At 40.2% G+C, this 24,723-nt stretch overlaps 1 protein-coding gene across 4 annotated transcripts in view; it reads left to right on the top strand.

Annotated features, from left to right (window-relative positions):
- The first annotated feature begins 2,143 nt into the window (after positions 1–2,143).
- dnmt3ab (DNA (cytosine-5-)-methyltransferase 3 alpha b) overlaps positions 2,144–24,723 on the top strand; it is a 45,948-nt gene continuing 23,368 nt past the window's right edge. For 2 of the 4 annotated variants that reach the window (XM_005736537.1, XM_013911706.1), the window contains exons 1-6: positions 2,144–2,252; positions 3,416–3,611; positions 8,653–8,739; positions 13,442–13,784; positions 21,402–21,448; positions 22,087–22,233. In XM_005736537.1, coding sequence (XP_005736594.1) covers positions 3,549–3,611; positions 8,653–8,739; positions 13,442–13,784; positions 21,402–21,448; positions 22,087–22,233 — 687 coding nt within the window. In that variant the 5' untranslated portion in view covers positions 2,144–2,252; positions 3,416–3,548. The remainder of the gene's footprint in view (positions 2,253–3,415; positions 3,612–8,652; positions 8,740–13,441; positions 13,785–21,401; positions 21,449–22,086; positions 22,234–24,723) is intronic. The other 2 variants (XM_013911707.1, XM_013911708.1) reach the window with 2 other exon arrangements.

Genomic DNA, 24,723 nt, shown 5'->3' with positions numbered 1-24,723 from the left:
AGGCATCACAGTGAAACTTTGAACATTTTATTAGTCCCAACTGCGTTTCGCCAGTTGAACTGTCTGCTTCTCTAAAACTGTTGATTTGACCGAGAAAGGATTGAAGGCTACTGTTGTCCTCCCATCCCTTATTAGATACCAGAGACAAAGCATCGCAGGTACCAATTAGCGTACAGAATAAGAAATCTAGGATAAAAAAAAAAGAATGAAAAAGGAATCATAAATGTCTAAATCTAACAAAGGCACGTTTACGAGTCATTTGAAGGGTCTGAACAGGGATGAACAGACTGTGCAGGGAATGTTACAATCCATAAATATGTAAAAAAAAAAAGAAAAAAAAGTGGGGCATTAAAAGAAAAAGTCTACACCAGCGTCAAGAAGTAAAACACACATTGCAGTTTAATTAAAATAGGTATAGATGACACAAGTGTTACTTCACCAGACCCCAAAGCTGGCTTCAGGCAACAGCTAATTACATGGCTGCTTGGGGCCCCACAGCCACCAGGGGGCCCATAAAAGAAACAAAATAAAAACTAGGAAGTCTCTCCAGGTTCCTGTGTGTGTGTGTTTTGTCATTATTTTGTATTACACATGTATTACTTGTATTACACACTACATTTGAACAAGTTCAAGCCTTTGTGTGTTTCAGTGCCAATACTAAAAATGCAACAATCATTTTCAAACAGGAAACTTGTTGCATGCTTGGTTGTTTCATTTTTCTCAACTTAGTATTTGTGTATTTTGATACATTTAAGAACTTATCTTGCATATTTCGTCAGTGTGTCACTTTTACGTGCACGGCATTTCAACAGCTGCTGGTGATAGCTTTAAATGATCAGGTTCATCAGGTTTTTTTTAATATGTGAGATTTGGACAATCTTTTGAATATGCAATGAGCAGAAAAGGAGATGGGGACTACACACACACATAAAGGACAAAACAGCTCAGGACTGGTTATGACTGCAAGTGCATATTGTCATTTGGCACAGGCACGCAGAGACTCTCTAAGGGGCAGTGGTAAAAATGTGGTTTGGTTTACTGCTTATTTTTACCCTAAGGTCACATCACTGGGGCCAACCAGAGCAGCACTTAGGGGACATCTGGACCATTAAAATGTCTCTGGTGTAAAATCAGTTTAGAAACTAAGCATAGTATTGTTCCAATTGTGCAATAATGCGTAGACCTGTAAATAAAGTTATAGAGGCATCCCTGCAGCCTTGTGGTCTTCAGTGCACACAGTGTGGTAGCATGAGTCCCAGCCTGAATTATCTTTGTTATACAGGATTCCCCTTTACCTGTCTCATGTTAGAGTATAAGGTAAAGGCCAGAGTTACTAAAGACTTGCATTTCCAATTGAGCTTTTTTTTTTAAAAATTTACTTTGAGTGTTTGTTTTCAATTCAATTCAGCTTAGTTTCATTTATTTTCACAGTCATGCACACATTACAATGTACACAAATCTCAATAGACGCATTCCCCAAATATTCGTTTAGTTAATTATAATAGCTTTGGTAAATACTCAAGAATAAACATATGAAGGCATCCCAAATGTTCGGGGGATACACATGGAGTAGGGCTGGGTTTCAATTATCGATTTTCTTATTAACACAAAGACGTAAACACAAAGCGCAGACTCGACACCTCATAGATTTTGATGGTGCAGGTTTTGTCGCTCTCCGACCAAAATGCACTGAACCAGCAGTAAAAGAAGATCAAACTACGCTTTAAATTTGATAAATATGGTCATTAATTACTCTTATTTTTGCTGTTTTGCTTCCATCAGGATAAAATCACACTTCCTGCACAGCTCTCTCTCTCTGTCAGTGTAGTTCAAGAATAGTTTCCCATCTTAAATCTCAGTTTTCTGCATAATTTTCTTGCTTATTGCTTATTTCTGCTGTTTAATAACGAAGAAATTACTTTTAAGCTGTTTATCTGACGCAAAATTTCAATCGAAATCCAATCGAATCGGGACCTTGTGAATCGGAATCTAATCGATTATATAAATCAGTGACGATACCAGCCCTATTATCGTGCAAAAATGTAGATATTTGCAAATGTTTTGAGTCCACGATATATGACTGTTTCTAGGACCCAGAGAAAAGCAGGCACACTTCAGGCCCCTGCAGTCAGAGCGGCGCATCTGGAAGAGAGCTGGCCGGCTGGGGAGGTGGAGGACGGGGAGAGAAGAGGAAGGAGGCTCCGGGAGCAAGCGAGACAAAAAGGGTCAGGCCTGGGACTTGGGAAAACCGGGTAATGACACACAGTGACTCACGCATGTAAATTTGTTTAACCCGCCACGAGCAACCACGCAGGAAGGGTAACCTTTATGTGAACAAAAAACGTGAACGACCGGAAGGCGCTCGATGGAAATGGGGAAATAGCGATTTAGGGTTCGCTTTTTGCAGATGTGCTGATTGGACGTCGAGATGTGAACTTGACCGGTTTTGGAGCACGGAACCAGCATCGCGGCTTCTCAAAGCTGTGGCCTCATTAAAGGAAATAACGGGGGGGTTATCCTTCAGTGTCCGTGGCCTGTAAAAGATCCACAATCCCCTGGGTCATATTGCAGACTTCCCCTGCTGTAAAAAGACGTCTAAAACTTTGCAATTTTTAACGCATAGCCGGTTGAATAATATATGCACATCAGTCGATCGTAGTATGGTGTAAGCGTGTGGCCTGATTGCAGGCTGATGGCATGGAAATGCGGTGACACTGAACGCCTGTGTGGCCTTATAATAAATTATTTTTTAACACGTTCTGGTTGTTGCCTACATTTATTTTCCACGAGCGTGGACGTAAATCCGGCAGTGTGTTTTACATACAGCATGTTTTAAATAAATCACAACCGAGTGTCATCAGTCTCATTTTAGCCCTTAGATTCAACACATCCTGTACGAATATAGGTTGTTGTTTTTTTTGTTGTTGTTGTAAATTTCCACGAGTGCAAAACAGTGTAACTGTGGCTTCGCTTTGCGCGTTAGGCAGACCGCTGGAGTAACTTTAACCCAGACTCTCACGATGGAAATGAAATATTAATGAATTTTGAAAAATGTCCCCACAAAAATACAAGTATTTTTGCGCTTAGTTTGGAGCATCGCGCTCTTTATTTTCAGGCTGCACGATGCACCCAGTTCATGTCGTCTACTGCACAACACACATTCATGTGGTGTAAAGGGGCCTGTAGGATATAGTGGCCATACAGTATCTATAGAAGCCTGTGAGGGTCCTATAGCTACATGACGTGTACTCAGCAAAGAGAAAGCTGATGCTCGGGGTAAAACAACTTCATTTTAGAGAAGATACATAAAATATGTCACTGGATTATCTAGTCTGCATGGAACTAAAGAATCAACACATTAAAGACAAACTTGCTGAACATATCTTACCATTGCTTTTCTTCTTTTAACTTCCAGGAGAGCAGGAAGAAGAGGGGATCATCCGTCATTGCTTTATTTTCTTTTAAACTTTTCAACTTCCTTTTAACGTGAAAGTCCATATCTACACTACCCATCATCAGACATTACCCATAAGCTCATAAGACTCTCAATGATGCCGTCCAACACTCTCACCAACACCACCACCACTGCTGATTCACCTGGAAATCCAATGGTAAGAAACACGTGCGTGACAACAACAAAAAATGCGTCACTTGACACGTTGCGGAACTTAACTCATGATCTGGTGATTTTAAAAAGATGTCGGGAGGGTTTCTGAATCACTTGACTTGAGCTCAAGATTGAATTGGATTTGCTCGTCCATCACTGAAAAGTGCTTCTTTTAATGTCTTCGGAAGCACTGATTTAAAAAGACATTATTCACCCCTGAGCTCGTCCTGCAGTGATATAGCATGCACTGCCTGTTTGTATTTTCATATGATCTTGGCACGGAGTATGTGTACATGAATTGTATTTTTTATGACCGTGCTGTTACACAGATAGAGCCTTAAAAATGAAAGGAAGTGGATTGGATTGATTTCTATAGTCACTACAGGCCAAAACCAATTCAAATCTTCCTCAATTTTACGATTCCCGTTAATCATTAACCCACACTCACTAATCTGTGCAGTCCAAAGAATTGCTAGAGCAGACCTCATTGCAATGAATTCCTCTATTCAGTGAAGAAATGGGCAAATTTTTACAGTAGAATCCAACAGCACGTGACGTGCCTTGTCACCTTTCATGATGCAGACGCACTTGTAATTTCAGTCTCTGTGTAACTGCAGCATCACCTGTGTGGCAGCAATAGCAGCGGCACCGAAGAGGCTGTTGGGAGGTGCAGCTGTATTCTGTGACATTTACTGGTATAATGGTGGTTGGTGACGTGGGCGTTGGCTGGTGTAGGTTGAGATGGAGCTGGAATGGCTCGACAGCTCTTTTGCTGGGGGGATCTGTCCTCTTCTTCTGTGTTCCCATTACACAGTACTGCCCTTAGTCTTGTTGCCTGGCAACAGACATTGCCTTAAATAACTGGCTACCCAGACGGAAATAGTGCAGAGATATTGACAATGTAGTAGGGTTCACTCCAGGCAAGAACAAATTATATTCCAGGCTTTTTTTGTTGTTTTTCTCAGAAAATATTAGGGCGAAGCTGAATGTGAAAATGGCGTGTTGTCCTCAGTCGGAGGACCTCAGCCTGAGCTCTCTAACAGAGAACTGGAGGAGCGGTGTGCTGTGCTGTGCTGTCCTTGCAGAGATAGCCAGGCACCACTGAATTGTGTCATCCATGTAAGTGGTTCCCAAATGAGCCTGCACACCAGGCTGCACTCAAAACGTGCTATTATCTATGCAAATTCTGCCGCCCTGGTAGGGAAAAACCGACGCACCAGGCACTCTATTAGTGATCGCACAATGAACTGGAACCATCATCAAAACACATTCTCTTACAAAAGGTTTCAAATCTACGTGTAAAAATAACCGTTCAAATGCTTATCTCTAACAAAAATGTCATTATTTTCACTTATTTTATAACCATTTCTTCCAGTTTTAATCCTCTGCCCATCAATCAGAGTATCATTTACCTTGATTATATCTATTTCCTTATGCAAATTAGTTTATCTCCCAGGAGCATTGATGGCTATGGCAGACACTGAGGGCGAAACGTGGCCAGACGGTTGAAATAACTGCCTATAATGATTAAAACCCCTTGCCCTTAAATTATTTAGTAGACCTTGTGGTACTTTTATGGTATTTTTTTAAACATATTATATAGTTATAGTATTTCATCAGCACAGAATCGGATGAGTTGCAGATTTTACTGTAGGACTGACTCAAACCCAGAATGTCACAGCTACCAGGTACTTCATGAAATATGCTCAACACTAAGGCTACTGTAAAAACTCACTTTGCATACTGCAAGTTTTTTTTTTCACATGACAAGATCATTGTCAAAGGGCACATTTTGTACGGCTAAAATGAAATTGTTCCTGTTTAAATAATTTTCTGAGAAAATGAAGGAAATCCCGTCCATTTTGGTTTAACATATGAGGTGAATTTTTGACTTTCGAGACAGCAGTGGAAAGAATAATTAACTCCAAGGCCCAGTTAGCAGCTTGTAATCTTTTTGCCCAAATCAAGAACCCCTTACTCCCTGAGTGTTTAAATTTGAACATTTAATTGACTTTTGAACCCTTTGTGCTGATAAAAGGAAATGATTTAATTAGATCTGATGCTGAATGGATCCTGTGGCCTCATTTCCTGTTCTTTAATTCCAGAATACATTATGACACTAGAGTATAATCTATAAGGTAAATGTTTTCATGTAACACCAGGGTGGAAGACCAGATGAAGTCATGCAGTGTAAGTAAAAGACGTGCACATGCACTTTGAAGCAGCTTGTTGATTTGTGGGCTGCTTAGTCTCATTTTGCTGCTGCCATCTTGTTTAAAAAAAAAAATGTAACAGGAGCATATATGGACTCAAATTGCTTTCTTATTTACTATAAGCAGTGTTGGGAAGGTTACTTTTCAAATGTATTCCACTACAGATTACAGAGTACATGCCTCAAAATGTATTTTGTAACATATTCCGTTAAGTTACTCAATGAGAGTAACGTATTCGGAATACTTTGGATTACTTAATATATTATCATGCTTTTTACAACTACATGAATGTAGTATTGCTGTGTGATTTATTACTATAACTGAAGGATACTCTCCATACCAATAGCAACTAGATTTTTAAATCTTAATATAAAATGAGTAACAGTAGGTGGACATTAGGTAAGGCTGCACTTTTTGCAGCGATTTCATATAGAAAACTATTCCGCGCGTGTATAGAACAGGTCCGCGGCTCCGAAACCGTAGTAAAGGGACCTCTGGCTAATACGTCGGGTTCATGTCGGGCTCGTAGCTGAAAACTAGCTTTACTTTGTTGTCTGAGTCCGCTTTGCTAGCGAGAGACAGAGAGAGGCGTTGAAAGGCTGCTCCAACGTAACTTATTGTTTTAGAGGAAAATACGATCACAGTGTACAGTCGAGTCTTAATAGCTTACTTTCAACTGGGCTCATCAGGCACTCTTTTTGGCTGCAGTGGTTATTATTATATTTACATGCTTTCATCTCCCGTTTCTGCTCTTTGACAGCTCGTACTTTTCCACTCTCCTTTTTAAACGGTAACTGTAACGGAATACAGTTACTCATATTTTGTATTTTAAATACGTAACGGCAATACATGTATTCCGTTACTCCCCAACACTGACTATAAGCCTCACCCATTTACACAAACATTCATAGAAGTGCTTTTTTCTATTCCTAAACACTTATGACCTAGCATTCATATACTCACTCTCCAAAGAATACATCGGGAGGAACCTGGGGTTCAGTATCTTGCCCAAGGATGCTTCGAGTTGGAGGAATCAGGGATTAAATTTTCCAAAAAATAGATGACTCACTCTACCTCCTGAACCACCGCCCATCTCCCCCCCCCCCAAAATACCACACTATGAGCCAAATCCTAAAGCATAACCTGCTTTATTGTTAATTTACTGTAAATGGAACCATAATTTTAAAAAATGAACGTCATGCTGTGTTAAACAGCACGCGAAATGAGTGAATGAGGTCTTAAACTCAGTAGGAGAGTGTTTACTGAGGTCATAAATTGAGTGAGAAGTAGGCCCATTTACTCATAGATTATACAGCAAGTCTTCTTTTTGCAACTACAAGAGTCGCCTCCTGCTGGTCATTGTGAAATAATTAAGGTTCAAGGCATTTCCACCTTGGATTCGCTTTTCAGTCCCACAGTTATCCTGCATTCTGTCGGAAGCAGGAAGTTCCCAGACTCTTAAGTTTTAGCTGGAATGCCCATTCAAGTCAACGTGCCACTTGGAAAGTTGGAGAGTTCATGCCAGCGCCACCTTTGCACACAAACAGTATTGAAATGGCAACATGTCTTGTGTATTTATGACTCCCTAAACAAGCCATACATAGAAAACCCACCAGGCTCTATCCATGAACGCGTCGCAGCCTTCCACTCCATGTATTGCTGAAGGATTGTGTTCATGGCATCGCCTTCTTGATGAAGCGCAGACAGCTCAGGTATGAACATGAGATCCAACATCCAAGGTTAAAGCAATGCCATAATTGCTTTTATCTTTAATTGCAGTTTGATACTTCCATAGTCTGCATAGCACAGTAATTCTGTGTCATATTGAAATACACTAAATCTGACGTAGTTTCATATGTTCATTGTTGTAATTTCTAGTTAAATGTCTTTAAGATGACAAATTAACTGTGGATATGCACTGGAGACTGCTTTTACTCTGGTTTGCTGCTTCTTAAAGTTATTAATGTTTTATACCACTTTACCTCCGTAATTCAGTAACTCCTCTTGTTAGACTTAACTCCACCCCTTATATATAGACAAAAGCTTGTACTATCTCATAGTAACATTTTATCATGTTGTACTACGCCATCTCACTAGAGATTAGACATACATACACTTATCAACATGTCAGCAGAGGTTGGAGAATGCCTACAGTGCAGAGACCCCGTTTATCTTTGATGGAATTTCACATTCAGTACTGAAGGAATTTAATAAGGACCCGGCCCTCCACCCCCCCACTGCAGCTGTCAGGAATGGCGTTGCACTCTCATTTGCATTCAAACCTGGTACTGGTGGTTCTATTCAGTCAATATTGAAACTCAAAGCATCTACATTAGGATCATCTTTTCTCCCGTCAACCCCAGGGGTACTTGGTGATGGCAGACATGGGGCTTTGTTCCTGGGGCTAGACAGTTTTATTAATCAAAGGGAAATTGCAGCAGGGGAAGGTGGGGGCCGATCTATGTCTTTGTAACGGTGTCAAGAGGGAATTGTCTGTGGAAGGTCAGCACTGCGTCCGAGGAGCTTTCATTTCAGCCTACTTCAAAGGAATGTGTCATTCAGTTTCTATCTGTCTCATTGTCCACTCAACCAAAGACACTGGAGGACCTGCTCCAGCCCTCCCAAATGTTCAAGTGTTTCACTGTAGTGCAGTTGTCTCTGTTTCCTATAGATCTAGTATCACTTGTGCTGCATCTTTGGTGGAGGTGAAACTGCCATCTAGCTGATTGTACACAAAAATGCACTAATTAAATCATTCAGTGTTACGTGCATCTTTACCCAAGCAGCTGCAGGTACTTTGTCTAAATTGTGGCATGCATTTTTTCTTGATAGGGTGAGAGAACAATACTGGACTCGGACCTGATGGAGGAGAAGTCACCTAAAAGTAGCAAGCCTGGAAGAAAACGCAAGCAGTTTTCAGTGAGTGTTGACATGTCTAAACAAATTACATTTGTCCACGCATGCATACTTGTTTTGCAGTGATTAGGTCTGATTCAACAAACCCAAAAATAGGATTAGAAAAATATTTGCAGATGATGTGCCAGAGGGCTTGTGTAAGTAAATTTAACCTCCTAAGACCCAAACTCTTCCACGGCATGCATTTTTAATTTCTCTTTGATATTTGGTCACATTGGGGCCCGATGAATGTAAAAACAAAGAATTACCAGATTTTTTTTTAAAACTTATTTTTGTTTTTAAGAAAAATAAGAGCCACATATGAGGATATTCGTTTAAAATTTTGATAGAACAGTAGCAGTATAATGTCCTCGTAAGTGGATATCAGGCCCTTGTAGAGCAAAACTGAGTATTTTGGTCTAAATAACACAAAATGTGATGTCCACATATGTGGACACCAGGTCCTAGGAGGTTAAAGCAGCTTGGAGTTAGTATTAATACCTGGTATAGTAACACTCTACTTCGAATCAAGGCACCTTAGTAAGTGCTTTCACAGCTGCGTGGGGAATTGACCACATGTACCAAATGCTCAAATGTTCACTGTTGCTGTTGTTGTAATTCATCTCTGAGCGAGACAGCCACTTCACTTTGTCACATATCAGCCTCCTCGCTGACTTGCGTTGTTTCCTGCCTTCAGTGTCAAATGTCAAAAGAAAAAAAAAAGTTGCAAAGAAATAAATTTAGAACTCAAAATGGGTTCAAGTTGTCCAACCACAACCGAAGGTTTGCTGTTTCAGAACTGAAACTACTGAACTGAAACCCTCCTGGAAGGCAGAAGGACAGATGGCTGCCTTTTCACCTTCACATACTGTAGCTCGCGTGAAGTGCTTGTTAGACTGTTGGTTTCAAAATTCAGCCCTTTTCCAGCATCGTCAGAACGATGTGTTTAACCATCTGACCAGTTTCAACATGATTGTTCTTGTGAATCCCACCTGGCCATATTCGGTTTCATTCACTGGTATTTATAAGCCCGATGTACTGAGTGAATCTCATCATTCCATTCAAGCAGAAAGATTATAATGGCGGAAATGCCTGTAAGGAAAGCCCATCTAAAAATGTTTGATATTATTCTTCCCTTCGCCATGTTTTTGCCTCATCGTCAAGTAATCATTTATCTGTACGCCACATTATTTGAGGCATGTACCAGTTTATAATGAAAGCTCTTGTTTTGTCTTTGCACATGGCACCTATAAGCAGTTTCAGTAGAAAAACAAGTGTTATTTTAGCCTTCAGAAATCTGTTAACCTGTAATACACAACGTGTACTCCTTTGTACTCATGAATAAACATGACATATTCTTGAACCTTGTTTCCAAGATACATGCATGCACTACACTAACACCATTTGCAGTCTATTTGTGATGCCTTGTGTAGTTAAAAGCTCTGATTTAATAATGACTCTAAGGGCCAACATGTTTCTGGGTATTTTTTCTTTCCCTGAGATGTTAGCATTTGCATAAGCTTCTGTTGAAAATCATCTTAATTAACTCTCACTGTGCAATTAAACAAACCAAAAAGGGAAAAAAGGATTAGACAAATATTTACAGATAATGTATGATTGGATGGGATATGCCAGAGGGTTTGTGCCCCTGTATTTAAAGAAGCTGAGGAGTGGTATCAATAACTGATTAAGAAAAGCCGTACGCAGAATCGGGGCGCCTCACTGAGTGTTTTCACAGCTGTGGGGGATTGACCATGTGTACCAGGCGTTCTGCTCACATAGATGTTTCACAGTTGTTGTTGTTATTCTCTGAATAAAAGAGTCACTCAAATGCCAGATTGGCCAACTTCAAATGCTGTCAGAGAGCCTCTTTTAATTTTTTTGTTTGACTTTTTTTGAAAAGAGGCTGACATGGAACATTGGTTTTAAAATGTTGTTTTCCATGCAAACTGTCAAAAGCTGAGTGAAAACAGAAGGTAATTGTTGGAAAGGATAGCGTAAACAAGCCTTTAGCCCTCTTCATATGTTGCGTTTACCCACATGGACAAAGACAGTGGAGAGAAATTCTCAGAAATGTCCTTTCTACAAAAGTGTATGTATTTTATCAATGCACACTACTGTATATGGGTGAAAGTATTGGGTCAAACCTCTTGATCTTTGAATCTTAGCCCCATTGCTTCAGGTCTATACTTTTGTCCTTATTGTGTACATACTCACTCATTCTGCTCTTTACATATATTTGCGTTCTTTTTAAGTGTTCAGGGACAAGATCAATATACTAGGTAACAAAGTGAGTATGAAACTAAAGCCATCAGGATGTTAGCATAGCTTAGGAGCTGTACACAGATAGCCATTTATATACTGACTATATCATATGTATAGAATAAGTTTGTATAAGGTGTGTAAAGTCTTTTTGATAAAATACTTGCTATAGCTTAATTCTTATTGTACAGACATGAGAACGTAGCACTTGGCAGGAACATGAATAAACAGGTTTTGCTTGGAAAGATGTTGAGCTAATCCTTTAGAAAACCTGCCTGAACAAAGTAACATGACTAAGCTCTTTTTTTAGGGCACCCAGCTTCTTTATTGCTGCACTGCACTAGTTTCACGTGAACTGATGAATTTCTGAAGTTTCAGGCTAAAAATATAAAAAATCCAAACAAAAACTTGCCTGCAAAAAAGCCCTGTTGCCTGTTAAATGTGATGATTAGTTTTCTGTTAAACAGATCAAACACTGGAGTGGTATTTAAAAAAAACCCCTGAAAATAAAGAAAAACTCCCATAAACATATAATATTTCCTGTTCAGCTAGCTTTCCAGAAACAGAAGATCTTCAATCAATGATAATAACATGTAGAAAGGCAGCATAACAGTTTCCAGTTGCTGTTAATTGAATAACGTAAGAAGTTATCAGGCAGTGTAATGAATTATTAGCTCATATTTTCAGGTGTACATCTGCATTTAATTTTAATTTCAATGTGTATTTTTAGAAACCTTTATAATCATATTATTACTGCACCTAGTTCTATGAGGGTGTGTGAGTGTTGTAGCAGTAAGTTGGTTGAGGTAATTAGTCTTTATTTTTTCAACCTCTCTCTCTGTCTAAGCTGCCTGATTTACCAACTTTGACTTTTGACCTGTAGCAGGGGCCGCATGTTGTTAACTATGTCACAAATCTGTTGCGTAATTCTTTCACTGTGAGTTCTGTGTGTTGCTAGCATGTGTGTCTGAGAATATGAGTTTTTTGGGTTTTCTCTTTGCTTACTTCTTTTTTTTTGCATGTGTGTGATATTTGCGTAACCCCCCCCCACACACACACACACACTGTAGCCACTTTTTCTAGTAGTAAACTGAGTCAGAATATTAATAATGTCTGAGCTCTGGGTTGTTTTCATTCATCGTGTCAAAGAGATTTACTGGAGAGCTGTTCTTTGTAGGAGTGCAATTGTTCAGTTTACAGTTAATTTGTTCTCAGTTACTACAGTGATGAAGTCGTTTAGAGTTCTGTGGCCTCTGAAGAATGCTTTGAAACCGACTTTGGCTTACTGTAGATTTGTTTTACGATTCAGAGCAACTTCCACTGAAGCTTTTTTTTTCTTTCGCATGTCTGCCACTCATAATTTGCATTGCATCCATTACACAGACATTAAAACTTGATTTAAGTTGTGTTTGCTTATTCCGACTGTAAGAATCAGATTACGGATTTGATCCTTACCTTCCTGGAGAGGATCTTTGCTCAACGTCGTCCGATGACAGACAAGCCTCCTGAGGCATTGCTTTCCCCCTTCCTCAAACTTCTGTAAATACCTGCAGATAAAAGTTTCAGATACTGTCGTAACTGCTGACAGTCTAATCTCACAAGACACACTCCACTTTCTCCCCTCAGTGACCCTATAGTGGGACTGTCTCACTAACTCGGTTTTTAGGGCTATTTTTAGGCAGTAGCAAAGACACTATTACATTGCTTCAAACATTTAGGACTTTTCTAGGTCTTCTAAGATAGTTGGTGTTTTATTTAAGGATTGATGACTGAGTTCCTGCCATTGAAACTTTCAGCTTCAGGTCAGCTCTATTTGAATTTACTCCGCTTTATAGAATGAAACACTTGACTGGGCGTTCCAAACTGGCCGGAGAAAAAGCCTTCCCATTGTCAAACAGCCAACATTCTCAACATATTTCTGTGCTGCTGTAATGATGAATACATGACTACAAAAAGTGCACTAGTGTACCTGATGAACTGTAATGTAATCCCTTTCCTTCTTGCAAGTTAATGGCTGTACAGCACATTTACTGGCACAGCTTTGAAGTTTATAAGTTTGCCATAATTCACTGATTAATACGTGGGGGGCTGAGCTACATGTTTGATTCTGTCCAGATAGAGCTGAGGAAATTTAATTAGGCTTGTCTAATATGAAAGAGATGAATGCTTTCATTCACATTCTCTTTGAAAAAGGCCATTTAGCCACCGCTGAAAAGTGCTTATCCTGACACGGATAGTGCCAACTGTTTTATTGTGGGTCGTTCAGATCCACTGGATGATTTGTTGTAAATTCAGAAAGGTTGTGTTTATCTCACAGCCAGCTATCCAGTCATATTTCATGACTGCTGAGGCACAACTCTGTTGTACACTTGAAAACATCAATTTATAGCATACAGCTGTAAGAATCTTTAAGGATGATCGATCATCAGGATGTTAACATTTCAACCTCCCCTTTTCCTTTCAGCAGGTTGAGAGCTGTGGCTCTCTTAAAGACAGTGCGAGTGTAGGCCACAGCTACACTATGGCGATGGCACAGGTCTTCAATGGGGACATGGGCGGGATCAGAGACAGGATGCCCGATGCCTGCTTCCCAAAACAGGAGAAGCGGGAAGTCGAGAATGGGATTCCCAGAGACCCTTCCTCCTGCCGTGCGGAGGACAGCTCTCAGGGGCAGAGTTTGAGTCATCCTCAAGAGAACGGATTCCTGTCCAGCCGGGAAGAACAGGACTTGGAGAAAGCCAATGATGACTGCCTGATGACGCCGCGCAAGAAACGAGGGAGGCGGAAACTGGAGCACCCAACTAAATGTAAGATTTTGGCCATTTTCATTTGTGTTTTTTTTTTAGTTTTTAGTTGAGGTTTATTATCTTTTGATCAGTCTTGTGTGGCTCCAGGAAGAAAAAATCCTGGGCGTGTGACAAGTACAAGATGTTGAGTAATGAACCGTAAATGGATGTCAGACCAAGTAGGTCGACTGATGCTGCCAGGATTAGTAACACTGGGCTCGAAGAGGTGCCTTCATGCTGCTGCACAGACTAGTCTGCAAAGCAAATTGGTGATGATGATCTCCACTGTTAACATTTATGTGAGACACAGTATGCAGAATGTTATGCATGCAATATGTCGCTTATTTTGCCTCAGTTTGGGCTACCAAATGCTTTCAGTATGCAGAAGCAGTTGGCATTTAAAAGCTCAGCGTGCTCCATATGACAAAAATGAAATTGCAAATGTAATGAAAAAAGAAAGGGATAATTACCAGATAATGTAGTGAAAAGAAGAGTGGATCACTTTACATTTATTATGCTATCCTCTAAGTTAATTACAATGTGCCGTTTTAGCAGGATATAAAAGAATACAAATTTAATTTACCCCAAAGGTTTCGACTCATCCAGCAGTTCATTAAAACATCAAAACGCAGACTACATGTACCAGCAGCTCTGACAGTATGAATTCACAAACTAATCTTGAAGACAACACTTAATTAAAAATTTAGGGAAAATGCCCAGATGTTTAACTTTTTAATAAGACAAGAACAGGCTCTGCTCCCAGTGTGCAGTTTTAGATTAAAGAAGCAATTATTTATTAATCTGTCTGTTCAGTTTTTCTAATAATTTCTCCATGCACAAGTAGTTTCTGCTGCCAGCTTCTCGAATGCGAATGTTCGCTGCATTTATTGGACTTTGTACAACGTAACAGACAAAATGATTAGTGCATGTAATTTATTACTCTACTCATGTTCATTTTGAAAATATGGCCACATTAACAGTTAAAATTAGCGGGATTAAATCGTTTATAATAGAGGGATGCAAGAAAATTAGGACAAAAAGGAAATGTCGTACTGAAGAATGCCTCAAATATTTATTTTTCAGGAAATAATTTGACAAAATAATTAGGGCAAATATAATTATTTTGTATAGATCAGATTTTTGTTCTGTTGGACTCAATCAGCACCAGTCGCAGTGCACCAGGAGATAAAACAACCATGTAAAGCGATGTAAATCAGTGGGGCATTGTTGTGAGAAAATACTGCTGACAGGTAGGTTTTAGGCCAAGATGGAGATTAACCATATCACTTAGCCCCCCCAACACACCCATCACAGCACACATGCACTCCATTTTTTGTCCTATCTCTCCCTCAGCCACGTGCCTCTCCTGCTCCGCTCTCAGTCGGCAGACACACTGGCTATGACCTTGATGAGTGCAATAAATAAATCGAGGGGAGGAGCAAGTTCTCTCCTGGCAACGGGCCTCTGTTGGGAGCTGGCAGGTCTCTGTTGTGGCCACCTCCCTGTCGGGGGTCCTGCCAGGTGGATGGCTTTGTGCCCAGAACTCTTTACAAACTGAGTCTGCACTCTGCATACACCTGATCTGTGCTTCTAGGATCTGTTACTTCACTTCCAAGCAAAAGGCAGGAATATGCATATTGGCTGCAGGTGAAAAAGGGTCAGATTTCTTAAAGCTCAGTCCAGTGCCGCTCACCATTAGCATGGGACGCAGATGGCATGGAAATCTGATTTCCACATTTCTACCTTAATGATGGTAATTCTCTGATAAATCATGAAAGTGTTTTGAGCCAACCATTTTCTTCCGCTTATTTGATTCAGGGTCGTGGGGAGAACTAGCCTATCCCAGCTGTCATAGGGTGAGAGCCAAGGTACACCGTGGACGGGCTGCCAATTTGGTACAGGGCTAACACAGTGAGACAATTTAATTCCACTGAGTTTTTTATATAGTGCCAAATCACAACAGTTGCTTTAAGGCGCCTTATATTGCAAGGTAAAGACCTTAGAATAATAGAGAGCAAACCCCAACAATTAGATGACCCCCTATGAGCAAGCACTTGGCAACAGTGGTAAGGAAAAACTCCCTTTTAACAGGAAAACAACTCCAGGGGTACCAGGCTCAGGGAGGGGCAGCTGTCTGCTGTGACCTGGACAAAAGACAGGATAAAAAACACTGTGGAAGAGACCCAGAGACGGACAACCATTTACACTCACATCCACAGCTGATTTAGTATTACCGGTTAAACCTGAATGTGTAAACTTGACACAGAAAGGTCCCAGCTGGGATTCACACCCAGGGCCTTCTTGCTGTGAGGTGACAGCGCTAATCAATGCACCGCATCTTTTTTTATTTTTACAGTGAGGAGAAGCCTTAGAAGTAGACTGTATGAAGTGAAAACTATTAGGGAGTATACTATTAGGGACTGCATGAAGTTAAAACTATTGAAAAGCACTTGACCAGTCTGTCAAAAGGCTAATATTACTGTCAGAAAAAGTGTTACTCGTGCCTCTATTCAAAGAATGTGTCTTTTTTGAGGACACTGATTTGAAACCAGTGGAAAGTGCAACATTAAAGCATTAAAGCACTGTTTACAACTTTAGTCTAATATAGGAGCATGCTAATTCAGAAAATTAACAGCAGCTTTGTAAATTCCCAGTGTTTCAGTGACAAATGTGTTTGTAATTATTTTTCAAACATTAAGACCACATAAAGAATGACCTAATCTCTAAAATTTTGAAAGGGTTGTCAGCACTCTTTTCCACGATAACCACTTTTAATGAGCCCTGTGCCGTGATAATCTAGAGTGAATTGTGGGAGTTTGCAGGAAACAACCTATAAGCATTCCTTTCCACTTTAGCTGTGTAACAGAAATGAAAGGTCTCAGCAAAGTTTCTCTCACAAGATAAGACCAGTTGTCGACATGTCAGACCAGTTTGTCAGACAGAGGAACTAGGTAGTGTGATAAAGCACCGTTAGCCACAAAGTCAAACAAACAACCTTCACAATCAGATACTCAGAGTAGAGGTTTGCAAGCACTCTGCAAGTCCTTCAAAATCTGCAGCAGATGTTAGTGACATGGCTGCATCATGGTGTTCACCAGCAGCTATGTGGGATGATACAGCAGAAAGTTTGCTTGAGATTTTAAGATTTTTTTTTAAATCAACATGGAGAAAGGATGGTGACATTTTACAGAAATGTGAAAGCAGCAAGGCGTTATGCAAACACTCGTGCATGCGCATGTATGATGTTAACATTTACCTTATTGCATTATACTCAACAGCATATCAGACTGCAAAAAAATCCCAAAACAATCCATGCAGGGGGCTTATTAAGGTTTTAACTAAACATTTAAAATGTGTTGGTATATCCTTTTTAGAGTGGAGAGACCTTGGTGGGAGGCACTGCGGTCGATCAATAGTCAGCTAAACAGGGTTTCTGTTATCCATCTGGAGGGTACAGGAAGGACTTTAGCTCCAGCAGGAGTTGAACTGAGCTCCAGCAATACTAGAGCTGGAACCCACTCAAACTGGCAAAGTATACTCTCTGTGGGCAACATTAGCCAGCTCCTCATGCAAACCCAGTGACCTTGGCAGTGTGCATGCCTCACCGATTTGTTATATAGTCACTTATTCCCGATGAGGACAAGGAGACCAGTAGAGAGGGGTGGGGTCAGGGTGTGTGTGTGGGGGGGTGGTGGTGGTGGTGCAGCAAGTTCAGCCACACATGGAACCAACTTGAAGAGGCTGCTAAGAGAGCGGACTATTGTTTGGACAGGTTTGCAGGGCACTTCACTAACAATCCTGTGCAGAAAACACGCCATCAAAAGTTGTCCTTAACCTCTTAGGACTCGAGTGTTATGATAGTGTTTGGGCTTTAAAACAGCAGCTAGTTATGTGTACTCTGGCTGTGCCATCATGCCAATTCAGGCCACAGCTGCCTCAATGTTGTGTGTATGCTGCCCCGGTGTAATATCACTGAGCCAGGGCCCTTTTCAAAACACGTGCCTTCATTCAGATTAAACATAGTGAAAGTAATGCACGAGCTTCTGGTTTGAGCTTCTGTGATGAAGCTGATTTTGGCTTGCTTATCAATGTTTCTGCAGCCACTGTGGCAGAAAAACTTTTCATAAATCATGAATCCCTGCTGCCAGGCTAGCGTTTCAGTTGGGTGATATCCATGCTCGCAGGCTAACCTCTCGCTGCTCCGCTGAACACAGGCAAACAATGCCTTTTAAGAATGAATAACATGCCGTTGTTGGTGTGCACCCCCAGACATTAAATCATGGCCAAGTTAATGGGAAATCCCAACTGGAGCTTTTACTGTGTTTGAAGCATTTTTATTAGACTGCGGTTTCAGTGCACGTTTCAGCAAATATTTTCAGTGCCATTTTTGACAGCTTTACCCCGCTGCTGTACCTCTCACTTACGGTTTCGCAACTTCCTCTGTACAGTTAGGCACTCTTTCCTGTGCAAAACACTGGACTTGCTGGTACTCTTTAGCGTCTTGAGCAGTAATAATATATCAGCGGTGGGTAAAGCATGATGATTTCATGTAATTGCGTGAATGTTTTTACAGATTTTTAAAAAGAAGAGTAGAATTTTCCAGTAGTAATGTTGAGAGGTTTGCATTTTTGGATCAAAATGCCATAATACAGCGGTTAGAGCTTTTCTTATATGAATATCTCCTCATTTCTTGGCAAGAATAGCACCCTGAAAAAATTTAGCTTCTTACACTGAGTTTCTGCCCACTTAAACCCACACATATCCATGATTAGTTGTCTTTTTGCTTATAAATGAAGGACTATAGTTGTTAGATTGACTCATCCACTTAAAATCTAAATATTGCTCAAAATTCTTGAACGCTTGCTTGTTTACAAAGATTCTTATTACTATATTATTACTGTAGCTGGTTATAGTTTGACCTAAGGCTGGGCCATATCATACCGTTTACGGTAATACCGTTATAATGTTGGGCAACGATAAGAAAATGAAATTTCGCGATAGAATATGGGTAAAACGCACATGCGTAGTGCCTTTCTTTTCATACGCACATGGCGGAAAAAGCATGGCGGAGAATGAGAAGGGCGAAAGCGGGTCGTTGAATGAAACGGATGAACCAGAATTGGTTTGTAAAAATGCTGCAACTTCAGTGGTGTGGAAATGGTTTAGCTTTCGTCTGTCAGACACACAACAAAGCACTATTTTTGGTAGAGCATGCTAGAGGCCGTCGTTATTACCGTGTCTTTTGGAAAATACAGCACACTTAAAATCAATCCTTTGATTTTTCTGAAAATCGACAGTGCCCCTTATAATCCCGTGTGCCTTATGTATGAATTCTGGTTGTGTTTACTGACCTCGAAATGATTTTATGTCGTACACGGCGCTCGAAAATCTGTCAAATATTTTAATACGACTTTGCTAACCTACGAACCCGGACTGCTTGATCGATTGTCGGAGCATTACGGCTATTGTAGGCAGGAGCCTCGCAGAGTGATACGTACTGTGCTTCAACATAATATTATTGTATTGTGTGTGTTTAACCTCTTTTTAAGTTTTATGGATATTATACATGGTTATGCTGAGGCCAATTTACACTGGAAATGCCTTTTGGTTAAACTGTCAGCAAGGAATTTGCATTTGCACTGTTAAATTTTTATATAACTTTAATGCTCATAAAAACAGCTGCTTGTTTAAGTAAAAATACATTGATGGGATTTTTTTTGCACTAATAAAGTTGTGGAGTTGTAAAGTATTTTGTCTAGTGTCAATTATATCGTTATCACAAATTTTCAAATGTATATCGCGATAAATATTTTTGGTCATATCGCCCTGCTCTAGTTTGACCTACTACTTACATTTGAACTACTTTTGTGCTGTTGTATAATTTAATGTGTGATATCATATTCTAAAAGCTGTACAGTGGCAATCAGACATTTTTAACTGCTGCATGAATGTAGTCTAGTAAACCGTACTAATAATCTGTAGGAAGTCCCTCAGAAATATTATATCAAAACTGGTGATACTCATTTTATCTCATCGCCATGGTTGCATGAGGGATTTTTTCTCTATAGTGTTGGCAGTGTTAAAGCCAGCTTGCAATTTTGGGGTGTCCAAGATAATGGAAATCCCAAAACGGTGCTCTTGTGTTGTACAGCGAGAGGCGTTCAATGTTGGCCGCCGTAGAAGTCCTGCAACCGAAGATTATCTGGGACAAAAAAATTCTCACAGTGTCTAATATTTAGGACATTTCTAGCACAGCTTCACCTACTTCCAAGGTCTGTGGAGATAAGCAGTAGTTTTAGACAGGTTGACAATCCAGGAAAACCTGTGGTACTTCATTACGTATTGGTCAAGTAAGCACTGGAGCTTCAACCTCTTTAATGTCTTCCAACCAGCCAGCAGGAATGCATCATGAAGTGATGTGTCTAAATGGTATCAGTGGATTTTAAAATGGGCTAAACCAATTGACTGGGACAACCAAGAAGGAAAAATAGTTGAGTTGTGGCAGCAGCAGCGTATTTGTATGAAGTGTCCCCCCCAGCTGTTATCCTGACTCCATCATGAAGAGTGTAGTGTGGAAAGGAATAAAAAAAACCCAAACAATATATTTAAAATGGAAAACTAAAGATAGGCTTGGAAAGGCGTATCAAATAGAAGTCTATTAAACAGGTGTGTGCAGGTAACTGTGTAAGTGTGCGTGTGTGCGTGTAGGTGTGTGTGTTTATATGTGTGGACAAAGATATGACACTGCAGTTATCTTTTGGATAATTTAAGATGTCATTTGGACTGTAGCCAGCTGGCCTCAGCTGTCAGGTTTTCTTTTTATTCTTTTTTATTTTTCCATTAAATTGATTCAGTGGGGTTTATTAAAACAGTTCCAAATGTGAAAATAAATCTTTTAAAACTAAGAAAAAAATAAAATTAAAATAAAAACTCCTACTGAATGAACTGTGAGGTGAAACCCTCCTGTTAGCTGTGAAGTCTGTGATCTTTGAATGCCCAAACTTAGCTTTGACAAAATTGTACTCAGCTAAGGTACAAAGTAAATTATTCACTCCTCAGCTTTAATACACAAAATAGGAGGCAGTTTTTTTCCTTCCAAAATAATGTTGACAAGCACTGGCTATTGTGTCTCCTCACTACATACATCTCCATCTACACAAGACAACTGCAGGGAAATGAGAATCCTGTGTCGATCCATTTCAGGCTTTGGAGATTGGCGGGGAGATTATATACAGAGTCACAGACGTGAAGCAGTGTACTGTTGCCTTCAAAACTCACTCTCAGTAGTTAGGGAGGGGCCATGTTAATGGCAGCCAGCTGTGTTTCTCATGAAGGGGGGATATCAGGTCAGAAACACAACATTTGCAAGTAATCCTGGCCACCCTCCATCTTCATCATAATTTGGGCAGGCCCTCCGAATGTTCGGAGTGGCTATGGTATCTTTCAGCAGTTTATTAACTTGACTTTAATTTGATCAAACACGTCATTTATGGGGGTCAGATTAATATATGTATAATATGGCTCAGTGATGGACGAGAGCTCACTGAAGCTCAACATTGATACAGCGAAAGCCGATGCCAGCTCCCTCTCTCTTATGAATGATTCAGGCCATCCATTGTGTCACTGTCTTCTCTCTAGATGTGGAGCACAAGGAGGAGGATGGGAGTGATGCGGTAAAGACTGAGGTAAGATTTCTGTCCTGTTGTGTCTTTATTCTTTGGTTAATGTAGCTAAGGTGACTGTCCCACGTTGCAGAAGTGTAGCTTCATTTATTGAAGTGGGTGAATTACCTTGCTCGTGTCAAACCAGAAGTCAAACCGGTTGGGTTCTGAACTGAACATGGCAAAAATGAGAAGCTATTCCTTTAAACTTACTCATTAAACTTTTGCCACATGCCTTCCCATAAATGGAGCAAAGAAGCCTAAACTGTATCAGCACCATTACACAAGTGGAGGCTATTCGTTTTCTTGCCTTTGGACTTATGAAAGAAATGGTACCTGATGGTGTATAAATTTGAAATATCAAATACACTTGGGAGCTTGTTGTATAAGTCGGTATTGTTGGCCTTGAGTCTGTTAGACATGGTGACATCATTTCTTCCTGCCTGACCAATCACCAGCATGCGAGACATCATATTTTTAGCAATGTAGTTAACCCCATCTTAAGTTTATTATTACCCAGTTGTTACCTAAATTGTTAATTTGCAGGTTGTAGCGACAGATCAGTCATTTTACTACAAATCTGGATGCTTCCTTATGACAGAAACTCTCAGAAGAAGAATCAAAAACAAATAGCTAACTTTTTTTTTTAACGCCTTAAACAGGGAGGTCGAGGCAGGCTGCGAGGGGGAGTTGGTTGGGAGATCAGCCTTCGTCAGAGGCCCATGCCCAGAATAACCTTCCAGGCTGGTGACCCTTATTACATTAGCAAGAGGACCAGAGAGGAGTTGCTGGCCAAGTGGAAGATGGAGGTGAGTACCCCAGCTCTGTCCCAGCCACCACAGACGGCAGGATGAGTGACAGGCGTTGACTAAAGCCGCCAGGGTAAAAGACAGAGCTCGTAGTGCATTCATGCTCTGCCAAGTGTATTTGATGGGTCATTTGATATCTCATGAAGGTACCATTTATTTCAGTGGATTTCCAGGCCTTTCTGGCTCAGTAGGCTCCTGTGTCTCCTGGCTTAGTTCTTGTGTCTTGCATTTGCAGAGAAGAAATCACACACAGCTGTGTAAATAGCATTCGTTTGGTGTGTTGATATGATTCATGCCTCCTGGATGAAAATGTGTTACATTTCGATTTGCATCATTCTGACTGCTTTTGGTGTGTTGAAGCTGAGCCAGCCAATGCAGTCTCCTAAGGACAGATTCTCCCTCTGTCTTTGTTAATATCGAATGTACTTTTAATTGGCTAGATCAGACTAAGTTTAGATTTAAGAAATGGTGTTTAAAAATTAAAGAAGTCCAGTGTGAGGATGATCTTGTAAGAGTAGTATTTTCAAAGCTTTCGCGGATGCTTATATATGGCACGGGTTCATAATTTAATGGGAAAGGATTCAGGAGTAAAAAAAGTAATTATCAGCATATTAACCCATTTTCTTCCTGTGTATTCAGTCAAATAGAAAAAAGTAGTGTATTATAGATGCACTTAAAAAAATTCTAGCAATGTATTTGTAAGGTTGTTAACAACTTGATGTGAAGACACTGCTTGACTCTGCCCACCATCTGCAGCTGTGCTGTGTACTTTGCTATTTGTACTGCAGAACGTATTATAGACAAAGTCAGAGTTCCTCTGTTGGACAAACACCAGCCGACTTTACTGCTTTGAAACGTAATCACAGTAGCAATCATTTCATCTTTCAACCCAACAGTTGCAGAGTAAATTTAATTTGTATATATAGCTATATGTAGCACTAAATCATAACAACAATCGCCTCAAGGTGTTTTGTATTTTAAAGTAAAGCCCCCCTGACAGTATTGCCAAATCAAACATACTGAGCAACCAGCTGTAGCAATCCCTATTGAATAATGGGGCTGCCGAAAGTAGATTTTATAGTGGCATGTAAATGCATCATGAGTCGAAAAGAAGCACTCAGTGCATCATGGGAAGTCCCCCAGCAGCTTCAGTTGGTAGCAGCATAACTAAGGCCTCAGTCGCACAGGTCTTCAGACAGGTTGGCAACCCCCTGCCAATCTCCAGTCGGTAGAGAAAAATGTGTATGCCCTGACAGGTTGCTGAGTGGTTCCTCGAGGTTGCTGGCTGCTACTGGGTGAGATTGGATGCAAAGAAGGTGCTGCATCAAAAACCTAATTGGTTTGTTCAGCAGCAGATTTCTGTGGCTGTGGTTGCATGGATTTGCAAACATGTGGTTGCAAAACTTGAAAAAGTTCTACTTTTGCAAAGTGCAAAAGTAGAACTTTTGCTATTCAAGTAAAAGTTGTCCCTTTTTGCTGAAACCAACACACTTCAAAAGATGCAACTTTTACTGTGAAAATAAATGGTTTCCTTTTTATTGTTTGCATTCCACTCTTCACAGACTCCCTATGGTTTAGCATGTAGTTGGAGTGCTTTTAGACAAGCTGACCTCTTCTGTATGGGCGACTGCAGCGAAATACTAGCAACCAAAGCAGTTGTAAGAAAATTTTTTGCATGTCATCATCTTTTTGACTAATTACATATATATTTTTTCTGACCAGGCGGTCGCCATTCAGTCTCTAGGGGATTAAGGGAAGGTCCAGGGTCACCGAGTACAGCGCTAATTCTAAGCTTTATCAAATATGATAGTTAGAGAGCATGCTTGTTTACCAAATGCAAACTGGGAGGTTCCACAGGTGAAGTGCCTGAAAGCTGAAGGGTCTGCCTCCCATTCTACTTTTAGTCTACACTCTGAGAGTGAACTGCTCTAATACAAAAAAATATGTTGGAGGCTGATGATTCAGGACTTTGTCAGAATAAGGATTTCAAAGTCATTCCTGGATTTAGAAGGAAGCCAATAAAGAGAAGCTGAAATAGGAGAAATATGATCTGTTTTTATGGTCCCTGATAGTACTCTTGCTGAATCAAACAGCATTTGCAAACCAGGAATTTCCACTTGTCTAATTTTACTGTTGGATGATGTTGCATTGTGGTACAGTTGGCCTTCCTTTTTTTCTTATTTTTGCCAGAACCAGTGGCCACTTCCAAATAAAGGAGGGGATTTTTACGCAGGTTTTATGAAGACCTCTGTGCTACCTGTTAACACACTTCAAACAATATTTTATATCCATTAACTACACTCAGAACAATCACACAGCTTGCTCTTTTATCTTCTGGCAAATATTTATCCTTGATTTTTCTTTTTAGAACATTTATCATCTGTGAATGATGATAGATCATCCTTCATCATTGTAAAATTCTCCACATTGCTTACTTAATCCTCATAGTAATGTGATGGCACCTACCTTCATCTGTTACATAATGGGGAG

This window comes from Pundamilia nyererei, unplaced genomic scaffold (assembly GCF_000239375.1).
Source record: "Pundamilia nyererei isolate P.nyererei 1_Seehausen unplaced genomic scaffold, PunNye1.0 scaffold00070, whole genome shotgun sequence".
NCBI classification, from domain to species: Eukaryota; Metazoa; Chordata; class Actinopteri; order Cichliformes; family Cichlidae; genus Pundamilia; species Pundamilia nyererei.
This window is presented reverse-complemented; position numbering and strand designations above follow the sequence as displayed.